This window comes from Ipomoea nil, unplaced genomic scaffold (assembly GCF_001879475.1).
Source record: "Ipomoea nil cultivar Tokyo-kokei standard unplaced genomic scaffold, Asagao_1.1 scaffold3170, whole genome shotgun sequence".
Classification (NCBI taxonomy): Eukaryota; Viridiplantae; Streptophyta; class Magnoliopsida; order Solanales; family Convolvulaceae; genus Ipomoea; species Ipomoea nil.
Window position 1 is genome coordinate 660,490 of NW_017619598.1, and position 12,898 is coordinate 673,387.

General features: G+C 34.6%; 1 protein-coding gene across 1 annotated transcript; it reads right to left on the bottom strand.

Moving 5' to 3' along the window:
• Positions 1-5,438: 5,438 nt before the first annotated feature.
• LOC109167951 (importin beta-like SAD2) lies at positions 5,439-12,880 on the bottom strand. The gene is made up of 22 exons (XM_019317034.1): positions 12,652-12,880; positions 11,767-11,902; positions 11,602-11,689; positions 11,045-11,203; positions 10,752-10,914; positions 10,232-10,416; positions 9,966-10,136; positions 9,611-9,756; positions 9,392-9,515; positions 9,108-9,288; positions 8,441-8,600; positions 8,317-8,358; positions 8,104-8,222; positions 7,830-8,028; positions 7,595-7,726; positions 7,376-7,479; positions 7,084-7,263; positions 6,820-6,959; positions 6,567-6,706; positions 6,320-6,462; positions 6,070-6,196; positions 5,439-5,979 (listed from the first exon to the last, which is right to left on the bottom strand). Exons 1-22 carry the CDS (start codon positions 12,739-12,741, stop codon positions 5,828-5,830), a joined length of 3,081 nt encoding a protein of 1,026 aa, XP_019172579.1. The 5' UTR covers positions 12,742-12,880; the 3' UTR covers positions 5,439-5,827.
• Between the last annotated feature and the right edge of the window lie 18 nt (positions 12,881-12,898).

Genomic DNA, 12,898 nt, shown 5'->3' on the forward strand with positions numbered 1-12,898 from the left:
GATCATAACATGTGTATGTGATACACAGTAAAATTTAACACCAAAATTTTCAAGCCACACTTTTACTCAACACATGGGCTCGACACGTCGAAACTCATTCTGAATCTCCCGAGAATCACAATTCATAACATTGCAATTTATCGATAAATTCAACTATGATCACAATAATATTATAGTTCACATCATATCACACATAACTTGCAGAGATAGCTTTTGACATATCATAAAAATATAATAATATCATATTGCCCGCATGGGTAGCTCAACTGGTCATAGAGGTGAAACTTTAGAAGAATGACTAGGGATCGAGTCTCACCAGCGGCAGTGTCGGAGCAACCTCTCAAAGTGAGGGGGGCTCCTTGTGCGTAGTGAGCACTGGTTTAGCCTCTGTGGTTCATGTTCAATTGAGCCAGCATGATTTACATCCTTCCAAATGCTTTGTGGAGTTGGGGTTCAACCTTTTGGAAGAATAATAATATCATATCATTATCCCATTCACACATTATAAAAATATTTGTATACATTCTAGAGTAAATAATAAGTTTGGGTAAACATAAATATTTACCTCAAGCCAAACTTCTAATCAACTAACATAAATAGCATACTAACCACCTAGATAAGGAACCTGTGAATCAATCAATATAATCAAATCCAATTTTTATTACTAATATTAAATATTATTATTGTAATAATCAGCATCATCATTATCCTCTAATCATTACACTTATCATAAACAAAATCATTATCAACAGGATTCATCATCATCATCATCTCGCCATTTCCATCATCAAATTCAAATCTCATCAACGCCACTATAATCCTAATCCAAAAATCATCCTATCATTTTTCCGCATCACATATCCATTATCATCCTCAATTATTATAATATTATTATTACTCCATTATTAAAAACTTACCATCATCATCACCTTCATCAAATATACACGATGTTGCTCAACTGACCGTCACTGCCCTCGCCGGAACTTCGCCATCACTATCAACAAAGTTCACTTTCGTCGGTCACTAACCCACTCACTAGATAGGGAGGAGAAAGAGAATGTGAGAGAGAGACGGAAAACCAGAGAGAAGATGGAACTGGTTTGTGTGAATGGATGAAGAGGATGAATGTAGATGATACTTGGCAGAGATACATTATATACAATTATTATTATATGGTTAGTGCACATGTGCTGTGCGGTGAAGATAAGGAAATTACCTAGTAGACTACGGCTGTATAGTGTAATATTACAATAATAATATAACCATCATTAAATATTTTTCTATTTCTCGATAACCACAGAATCAGCCCTGTCTCTCGATCTCTAAAAATTTTATGGTGAAAGATAATGTGAGAAATCCTATGTAATTGTAATATAAATATTCTTGAATTGATTATAGGAATTATTGAGAGGTTCTTATAATAAATAGTTTTTAATTAAGTTATTATTAGTAGTCATGTTTAAAACTTTCAGAACTCATTACTATATATAAATTAATTAGTACATGTTGATGCACCCTAGAATCAAAGTAATATTATTAGAGTGATAATGCTCACAATAAAGTCCCTAGAAATTTATTAACTTGCTTCAAAAGAAAGGTGATTAAGGGAGAATAGAAAAGATGCATGTTTTTTCTTCAGGAGATCTAGCTTGAGTCTCGATACGCTGTTAAGTTAGTGATTTTGTAGCTGTGCACCAAGATTCTAATTCCTTATCTTACATGTAATTTATGCACAACATTTGAATTGAAAAAAAAAAAAAAAAAAAAAAAAAAAAAAAAAAAAAAAAAAAAAGTAATTTTGATTGATTTTTTTTCTTGGTTAGCTATAAATTAAGGGGGGTGTTTTTTAATTTATAATTTGTTCATGAAAACTGATGAAACAAATTAGAAGATGATGGTAGGCTGACAGTCTGACACATTATTTTTTTCATAACCCTAATGTTTTTTTCTGCATAATGATGAGTTGCAATTACCCACTATGTAATAAAAAATTTAAGGTCATGATCACTACTTACATGCGTGGCTAAGAACAACCCTCAATGTGCCCATCCAGTAAGCAGTGCTGGTCTTGGCGGAACTATAACTTTATTTTTTCTTTTTCCTTTCTCTGGTGGGACTCACTAGTACGTGTAGGAGAATACAATAGAAGGAAGGGTCTAAACTCTGATCTAAACTTGACAAACCACCTTGGTGAACTTTCTTGTGATTTCCTTTATTCTGATGTTGTTGAAGAGGAGTTAAGTTGATTTGTGAAGAGTATTTTTTGTTCCAAGAAATTATATTAGGTTCATGAAATAAATCTCTAGTGTTCTCATTGAGTTTATTAATTATTTATCATATGTTAGTGTGTTTTTTCCTTCCCACATTAACCTCGTTGCCAAATTTATATATTTTTCATGTCCTTGAAACTTCATTGTATATTTGTACAAGTAAGTGTCCCGTGCGATGAACGGTCTATTATTAATTTAACAATTAAGCAAATTATACTTTTGGTCCTATGACTATAGGGGCGTGTTAATTTCGCTCCATGACTTTTAAAACTAACAATTTAGTCATTTAACTATGCTTTTTTTAGCAGATTTTTTGTCCTTCCGGCCAAATCACCCGTGGAAATTGGCCGGAAAAAACTTAAACCTTTTTAATTTTTTATTCATGACTGATGAGGGCAAAATTGTCTTTTTAGGTAAGTTGTTTCTTCTTCTTCGTGTTCATGAACTACGACTAACAGTTGCCTCTACTTCCCAGAAAGAACAGCTCCAAGAATCGAAGTCCCAAGTTCAGAAGTAAGGTATAATTTTTATCCTCAACTTTTTCTTCATGTCTACTGTGCATTTCTTGATTCATCTTCCCCAGATCGCACGGTATAAAGCTCTATAAAAGATCTAAACTCCCAGAAATATCTTTCTCCCTATTCTAGCCACAACCATCCTCCCAATTCCAGTCACGACCAAAACATAATTGTAGTATTGGTTGTGGTCTTGTGGATGATGGTTTATTTATGAGTAAATCCCAGTGAACGTCCTCCGACTTTGGTGGCACTGCCATTTTTAGTCCTCAACTTTTAAATCAACCACTTCCAGTCCTCTTACTTTTTGTTTCTAACCATCTATGGTCCTTCCGTTACACTTGACCATCTAGTGCCGTTTTCTCAAGGACAATTCTGTCCTTTCATATTTAATGTATTAAGTTTTTTTTTAAAAGAAATTTCGCGCCTTGTTGTTTTTAAAAGAAATTTCTCAAGGACAATTCTGTCCTTTCATATTTAAAAAAAAAAAAAAAAAAAAAAACAACAACAACAACGTGCTTATACTGTATTACACTTAAGGTAAATGTGCTGTTTGTGGAGATGAAAGAGAAGATATAGTTTCATTGTTTAGGTAAATGTTCTATGCTTCTGTTGGACTTAGAATAGTTTTGGGATTCACATAATTCATTTGTGAGTTGTATTATCTAAGGTAGCAGAATTGGTTTCTAGAGTAGCAATGACTCATTTATCCTATCACCTGAGAGGGCATTTATTAACAGAGAAATTCTTGATTTTCTAGAAAAATGAAAACAGAAAATGCTTTACTTGTATATTCCTCCATTTTTAAAGCTGGAGAATGGAATGTATTGCCCCTTTTCCAGTGGCTACATGTGCAAGTAAACCTACCATTTTCCAGTAGCTACATGTGCAAGTAAACCTACCCAAATCAACTTCATGTTGCTCCAAAACCTGCCTAGGTCCCCAGTAGCATAGCTAACAGAAATCAGCCATATATACACCCCCACACATCAGTGCAATCCCATATATACATAATACATACACATACAAACCTCTAACACCTAACTCCATATAAACATATTAAACAGCAATTGTTTTCCCTAGAACCCATTTCCCTTGAACCCTTGAACAGTTGAACATAGAATCAATTGTGTTCCCTTAACTCATTTTCTGTGCGTAAAATAAACTGACAAAAAATGATATATTGTACTTACCATTACAATTGCGCTCCCTTGAACCCATTTGCAGACTCCAATCGAACCAAATTCTTCACAAAATTTGCAAGCTTTTGATTCCTTATGTTTTTTTTTTTTTTTTTGATTCCTTAGGGCTTAATTTCAATGGGTTTTGTGGAAGTATACGAATGAAGGCATGGGTTTGTTCTGATAGGAAACATACTTCGTAATACTCTGTACTTAATACATTAATTATGAAAGGACCGAATTTCTCTTGAGAAAACGGTACTAGATGGCCAAGTGTAACGGAAGGATCATAATTAATGTAAGAGGACTGGAAGTGGTTAATTTAAAAGTTGAGGACTAAAAGTGGCAGTGCCATAAAAGCCGGAGGACATTCGCTGATATTTACTCGTTTATTTATAGTGTTGAAGCAGGTATAGATGTTCATGTAAATATTGATTCTGAATTTTAAATTTTTATCTCCAATCAATTAGTGTTAGAAACATAACGTAATTATTGCAATGTTAATTCTCAATTATGGATCAACAATTATTATTCAAATTAATTTTGTGAATTACTCTCATGTCCACTAAAATATTTTTGCTTATTATTTATTCACTTTGATTTTCTTTTCATCATTTAGTTTATTTATGATAATTATGATTAGAGAAAAATTTTCCCTAATCATTTTGCTTTCATCATTTAGTTTATTTATGATAATTAAAATTAGAGAAAATTTTTCCCTAATCATTTTGCTTTAATATATATAGAGATAGAGATTTTTTCCTAATCATTTTGTTTTAATATATATAGAGAATCATTTTGCTTTAATATATATAGAGATTGGAAGTAATGTGAATACAATAAATATTTTCACACTTTGAAAGGAAAAAAAAAAAATCCTAATCATTTTACTTTAATATATATATAGAGATAAGAGATGTCTCTTACAGAATCTTTATGAATATATTGTATACAGAGATAGAGATATAATATATAATATATGTAATATTTTATAAATTAATAATATAAACGTGTTATGTAATGTGAATACAATAAATATTTTCACACTTTGAAAGGAAAAAAAAAAATTTCCTAATCATTTTACTTTATAGAGAGAGAGAGAGAGAGAGAGAGAGAGAGAGAGAGATAAGAGATGTCTTTTACAGAATCTTTATGAATATATTGTATACAGAGATAGAGATATAATATATAATATAATAATATATAATATAATATAATATATAATATATGCAATATTTTATAAATTAATAATATAGACATGTTATAAAGTAATGTGAATACAATAAATATTTTCACACTTTGGAAGGTAACTAAATAATAGTAATAAATTAAACATTACAGAAACTAAAACGGTAAATAATTTCAATCAATCTCAATATGAAATGGAAGGGGCAGAGGCAGTAACAAAACTTATAAGAGGCAAAAGTGAATCATATGAAATGGAAGGGGCAGAGGCAGTAACAGAACTTATAAAATGGAAGTAACAAATAAATATATTGCGAGTAGGGGATTTCCCATTAGCAAAATCATACAACCTCATATTCAATAAATCTAAGATTGAAAATTGTAGGGTAAATCCCACAAACTAGACCACATCATTTGCCCTAATAATAGAATGAAAAATAAAAAAATAATAAAGGGTGCTTATAAAACCCTGACTTGTTTTCATGTGTATAAATAAATAAATAAAACAAGAGTGTATCCAAAAAGTATAAGAGACATCTTCTGATGTAGAAGAGCTCCACACCCCCAATCCCCACCCCCAAACACACTTTGACTACCCTATTCCCTCCAATGTTGAAAAAAAAATATGGGAAGCAGCCACAGCATCCCACAAGCACCCTTTGAACTTCTCTCTGGCTCAGCAAGCTAATGCCTTCTCCAGTTTTTCTTTCTCTATCTCCACTTTTCTCTGCTCAGCATGCTGAGCAATGCCATTTGCCAGGGCTTGATATCGAAAATCCAAAGCCTGGGTGACGGTTTGGAACCTCACCGGATCAGAAGCTTGAAGAACTGGATTGAATTTAGGAAGACAAGGTCAACACATTTGATCACACACTATAGCAAAAACTAATTAACCCAAAAGGATGGAAATAGGCATACCTTTGATGGAATCAACGAAGAGAATAAACGGGTCCACCTCATCAATGGGTGACTGCAGCTCTTCGTCGTCACTGAAATCATCATCAGACGAGTCATCCTCGTCATCAATGGCGCGGAAAGCACTCGCCTGAAAACCACAAAGTTTCAGCATGTAGAGATGATGTTGATTTCATAAAGGCAATGAACAGAAAACAAGCAGGAACAAGATGCTTAGATGGGTATGATACAATTTGTCTCTTAATTCTGTTACCTGTGCTGCCAACTTTTGGAGCTTGCTGTCAGCTTCATCTCCATCCTCATCCTCATCCGCCATGTCTCTATCAGACTCGTCATCGTCACTTTGAAACCCATCTATTTCGATCTCATCTTCATCTTCATCTGCCTTTGCAGCTTCTGAAGATATACAAGGTAGAAATGATATCAAACATTAAGAGAATATACCATCTAACAAATGAAACAAATAGAAAAACCAGTATAGGAAAAACATGGTTACTTACCAGCAAGTTGATCCTTGTATGCAACAAGGAGATCAAGAATAGCCTTAAAAATGCCCTCTAAGGCTGCTGCTGGCATTTGATCAGCAGGAAGACTAAGCAATGATGTCAAGCCCAAGCAGCAAACCTTCTTCTCATGCTCCCTTCAATACCAACATGGCAAGAATTAGAAACCCATCAATTTTCTTAACGTTGTTTTTCTTATGCCTTTTACATCTCTCCACAAGAACTAACTACAAGACCAACATATCGCTACCTTTTAAAATTAGCCCGAGCTCCACTTTTTTTAGTTTGTTGTAGCATATGGAACCAAAGATTGAAGATCTCTGTAGCAACACCAAGCTTTTGCAGTATGCTCAGCGTAAATGAAGGGTTATAGTAAAGAGCATCAGCAATCTGTCAATAAGAAACAAACTCAGAAGTTATTTCACAGGAAAAGAAGGCCACAAACCATGTTTTATAGACTGGGAAAGGGAAACAAATGAATATGTATAAACAGAGAAATATTTAAGTATCTTACCACTTGGATCAGGAGGCACTTCAAGTATGGTGTTTCACTTCGATGCAGACGTTCTATTGAGATTCTGAGATATGGCTCAACCCAGTGATCGACCTGTCCTTTGCAGTTCTGGAATAGAACTTCAATGAGCTTAGGCGCAGACTCAATGTCACTATCTTCTAAGTCTTTGTCAGCCATGATCTGCAAAGAAAAGAAAGAATAAATAAATCCATATTAGAAATACACTTCACTTGCCAATCGTCAGCAGCAGATTAAAGAAAAGGGTACATTTCTAATAGAGGCATTAGCTTACAGTTGAGATCATGTTCCAAAGGCTTTGCTGGTAGTCTGGTTCCTTGCAAGTAAGGAAATGTTCAGTGCTCCTCGATATATAGTTGTCCAATGGAACCAATATGTCTGCAAATAAAATGAAGTGTTTAGGTGAAGTACTCTGGGACAATATTAGTAAAGTTACCACAAACCATCAAAATAAAAACAGGAGAAAAAATACAATAGCTCTTAACAAACTTACTTGGGAAATAATCAATAGCCCAGTCTGCAAGGGCCTCCATCATTAATGGCCAGAGACTCCACATGTTCATTGATATTTTTGGCGAGTAAAATGTCATATAAGAAACAATCTCCAGAACCTCTTCATAGACATCTACAGAAGTATAGATTGACTTTAATTCAAATCAAATTCAAATCAAAGACGGAGGAAATGCTCAAACATTTTGAGAGGAAATGCTCAAGGAAGCAAATTGTACCTTGTCCGTCAGACGTAAGCATCCTACGCATGATAGGGAAAAGTGTTGGCTCAATCTGTTCAAAAAGATGTGGAAGCCGACTCACTGACTCAAGGATTGTGCTTATGGCACGCAAACAACCAACTGCAGCTAAGGCACCAGGGTCATCAGCTTCATCATCAGCTTCCGCGGTGTTTATACATTTCCAAAATGCAGCAGCCTATAACAGCAACTATATTAGGGTACAAATGGCAGATCTGAATTGCATAAAACTGCACTATGAATTATCTCTCACCAGATTCTGGCATAATCCAAGAGCATAAGGAGCCATCTCCTCGCCAAACTTGTCAACAATCGTCTCGAGGGTCGAAACAAGATCTTCATTCTCAACTTCATTCATAAGTTTGAAGAACTCTGGAAGGGGAGAAATTTGGAGTAAAAGTGAGGGAGATAATCAAATATTTTTAGCCAAGAGAAAACAGGTGAATTGGGATCATCACTGACATACCATCAAGTAACTGAGGAAGTATAGGGCGGATTACATCCAAATCTGCATTAAAACAAACACACCTCAGTATGAAATTGATGGTATAAACTCTATGATGCAAAGTAAAGATATCAACAAAATTTACCTTCACATGCATCAATAAAGGAACGCAAGGCAAACACAGAATCAACCCGTACAGGAAGTTCAGGATCACGCATTCCAGCAACAACACTATGTAATGCTTTAACAAAATTACTAGCATCTGAGAATTCAATATGAGCATATTGCCCAGCAACCCACGCTGCCTAGTATTAAGAAGAAAAACAGAAAGAACAGGTTTAAGAAAAAAATTAGAAACATTTACAATCAATACAGCAAGGATCTAGTCCAACAGCTGAAGTCCAGCAGAAAATGTCATACCATATACATATAAGCATCTATATAAAGAATTTCACCAATAATCCAAATACATGTGTGTATGTGTGTGCGCGCGTACAGAAAACTGCTTGTGTGGAACTGAGAAAGACCTTTTAGTTATTTTGGGTTTTCTTGTGCTGATACCCCCAAAAGAGTTCAAATACTATACTAACAATGGACCATGTATGGGAAGGGAAAAGGCAAAGAAAACAAAGACTAAATAGTTCTTGCCATTTGCCAAATCAAATGAAACAAATTGCATTTTATGGATTCACCCATATATCCTGCCAACTAGAACACAATAAAAACCTCAATGAATTCAAATAAAAATTTATGGACAGGTTCAATTGACAAGGATCCAAATTGCAGAGCAATAGACACCTAAGAACACACACCTTGGCTCGAAGATGACCAACAGGACTGCTAAATTCTGGAAATACATGCTGTAAAAGCATCCGCTCAAGCTCAGACTTGTACGGCTCAGTTTGTTTCAGTTTATCACATAGTATCCCAATTGCAAGGAGGGCACCATCCTTTTGCCTGAAGGATTTGTATTCTGGTGCTGATGCATCATATCTAAATTTAATATAAAAACAGAACGTTAAATTTTTGCTGACATTTAAACATAAAAATGATTACTTGTATGTATCAGTGGGATTACTAGTACTCCAGTACACACCTCTTAAAGATGTCAACAATGAAGAAGACAAACTTTTGAAGGTTGTCTTTGCCACGCTTTCTTACCAACTCGCTAACAAAATCCATGGCAGCAGTTTTAGGATTATATAGATCCTCAATTATATCTGAAGTGAAGTATTTAGAGTAAGTTCAAAAACAAACAAGCAACACAAATGCAATTTAGGAACAAACATTAAAGCACCTGATTCTATTTACTTACCATAGCCTTTTCGGACATACTCATGAGGGTCTTCATTCCACAGATTTTGATCATTATCATTAAAGCACATCAGAGGGAACACAATTTCAAAAAGAAGAACATCGAGCTGTGGCTGAAGCAGATTGTACATGTTATTCTTTGAAATACTGCATGATCAACAATAAAAAGCATTTAGTAATAGAGTGCAGAAAAAAAAATGTTGAGGCAGCTAAGACAAAAAGAAAAGGCAGAAATAGAATCAACGACAATGCCCAAAGAGAGCTGATGAAGATAACAGGAAGAAGTTATCGATAAATTGTAGTAAATCAAATAACAGATCCAGATTGCAAATAAGGGAAAACTAAATTAAACAAACCTGTTAGATAAATATTGCAAGATAAGGTTTGCCACCCTATCAGGTAAATATCCACCGGTGCGGATAACATTCAAAAGATTAAGATGGCACTCGAGAACTTTTCCAGCATAGTTCTGAAACATCTGGGCGAAAGCTTTATTTTCCGGATTTTTAAGTTTCAGATCTCCAAACCTGTGGAAGATAGAAAATGTAAGGAACTAAGGATGAAAACCAGTTTGTATAGGCCAAAAAAGTCATTAGCACAGTTATAATCACCATGAAACTACCTGGTGTATAGACGGTATAAAATGTGCACCGTCCACTTTTTCACCTTCCACCATCCCCATGATTTTCTTAGCTCAGGATCAGCTGGCTGGCCTTCCAAGGGAACAGGCCTCTCCAGCATACTCAAGAAAAGAACCATCCATGAATTAAAAGTATTTGGATCAAACAACTGCCTTGGAATCTCCAACTGGAAAATAATCAAAGGCAAAATCCAATATTACTTGTTGTGAAAAAAGTACAGAACATGTATTTCATTGTGGCAACAACCAAGAAAAAGCAAAACACAATCAAAGTTTAACCACCTATGGTGTAGCTACTACCCCCCCAAAAAAACCGAACCCAAAAGGAACAGTTTCCCTTTTAAAAGTCTGATACAGAGAAAATTTTGAGCCTGAAGTTATTGCCTGGCTAAAAGATAATCACTTCATCTTCCATTCACATGCATGTCAAGAAAGGTCATCATTCATAGTAGGAGAATATGGCAAACATTTATAGAAGAGCATTTTCAGAACAAGAACATACATATATAGATGACCAGAATATTTTGCAGATAAGCCTGATCAGCTCTGCCACTTCAACTTTAGGATTCTCAATTTGAACAAGCCCCCTGAATATGTTCAGGAGATATGGGAAAGTTTCCTCAACAATGTGGTGCACAGGAGCTCTTTCTTCATCTGATTTGAACCTGGAATTGGAGTAGAGAACCTCAAATATATTTACACTAATATATTTACACTAATAACACAAATCATCACTCGCAAATAAAAAGACAATAAAATTTATAAATATGGCGCTCTTTAGAATCACAAACTCACTCATATTTTCTTGAGAGAATCCGAAGAACAAACAAAGCTCCATAAGCTTTTTGTTCCTGCATTGCCTGCAAATTTTCCTTTACCCAGGGTAAAAGGCTTGGCCACTGCTCAGGGTAGTCTGCATCAATGATAGTCTTCAGGCTTACCCCCAGCTGCACTCTGGTTACAGCACAAACAAGTTCAAGAGAAAGACAGCAGTGTCAACATTTTTACAGCTGAGTCGAGAATTGAAATATAAGTACTCATGCTCTTGTACAGAAATAAATGTTCATCAGATGTCCTAACTCCTAAGTTGTCTGTGGAGACTCGGCACCTAGCATACACAGTTAACCCCTAAAACACACACAGACTAATGTTTTACCCTCACACATGATGAATGTATAATAAGACCACATGGTTAAATTATCAGGAAGCTAGACTATGAAACAGTAAGAGTGAGATCCACAAATCAGTTCAAATAAAATGTAAATGATAATAATAATAATAATAATATTTTTTTTGGTAGAGATAATAATAATATTATTATTACTAATAATAATAAAGTTATAAACACATACCTCAACAGTGGAGGCACCTGAGCAACACAATTAAGGATATTTTGCCTAACCAATTCCTTGTCACCAGGCAGAATTTTTGATTGCTCCCCTACATTCACAGTGTATAGTTATAGATATATGCCTATAAATTCACAAAAAAAAATTAGTAAGCAATGAAAGTACTACCTGGATTGTGAGGAGACCAATTCTTGGTAGTGAAGTTCTTAAAATTAATACTTGCTGAATGCCGGACTTCGTTATCAGAGGACCCATCCAATATTATATGCAGCAACCTCACAATATGCTGTTGTGTGTACTGGACCTGAAACAAGAAAAAAAAAAATTAACTAAAGTCCAATCAATAATTCTTTAACAACTAAATGCATACTTTCCACTTATGTTTGATATTAAAAATAAATAAATAAACTAGAACAGCCATATCTGAACTACCAATGTAGTAAATATGCGCAATAAGTGAATTCCCATTTCCCACTACAATGTAGAATAAGCACAATAGTAAGTATTAGCTAAGAATGGAACTAAACATATAATCCACAAGGACATACAACAACAGTTTAATAGAGCAAACACATGTTTTAAGATTAGGAAGAAAAATTACAAAACAATTAAACAAATAATCTGATATTAGAAAATACCAAAATGCTTAATGTGATGTTAAGCCAATTAAAGCTTTAAACATAAGAATCTGAATTGTAGACACACTATCTAATCCAATTCAATGGGCTTAAGTTCCAAAGATTAATTCAAACAAAACAAACCAAAACTTAAAAATTCAAAGTCAAAAATTTTGATCTTTAGAATTACAATAATCCCGATAACCGTCCAGCATTCCAGACAACGGAATATATAATCTGGAAACAGATTTCCAACTAAAATCACAACTTCTTTTTTGAATTGCCCCGGGAACAAGACGGATGAATTAAATTTCCACACGCGTAGCAGGAAATCAGCATGCCAGGCAAACCCAATTCCATCAAATTACCATGATTCACACGCAAACCCAACAAAAACAAACGGATAAAGCTAAGCATCAATAAATTCAGTAACCACCTGATTGAGAATATGCTCAGCAGCCTTGATTTCATCAGGATTGTGACTGGCAGCACGTTTGAGAACCACAACCAGGCTTGGAACATCCATATTCAATTCAATCACGGTAAAAACCGAAGAATATCGATCAATCTCAAACTCTCCCCGCCCTGCCTGCTATGAATAGCCTATAGAGATAGAGAGAGAGAAAAATGCTGGCAAATGCTGAGAGAGAGGTGGAGACAACAGCGAAGCGTGTGTCTATATT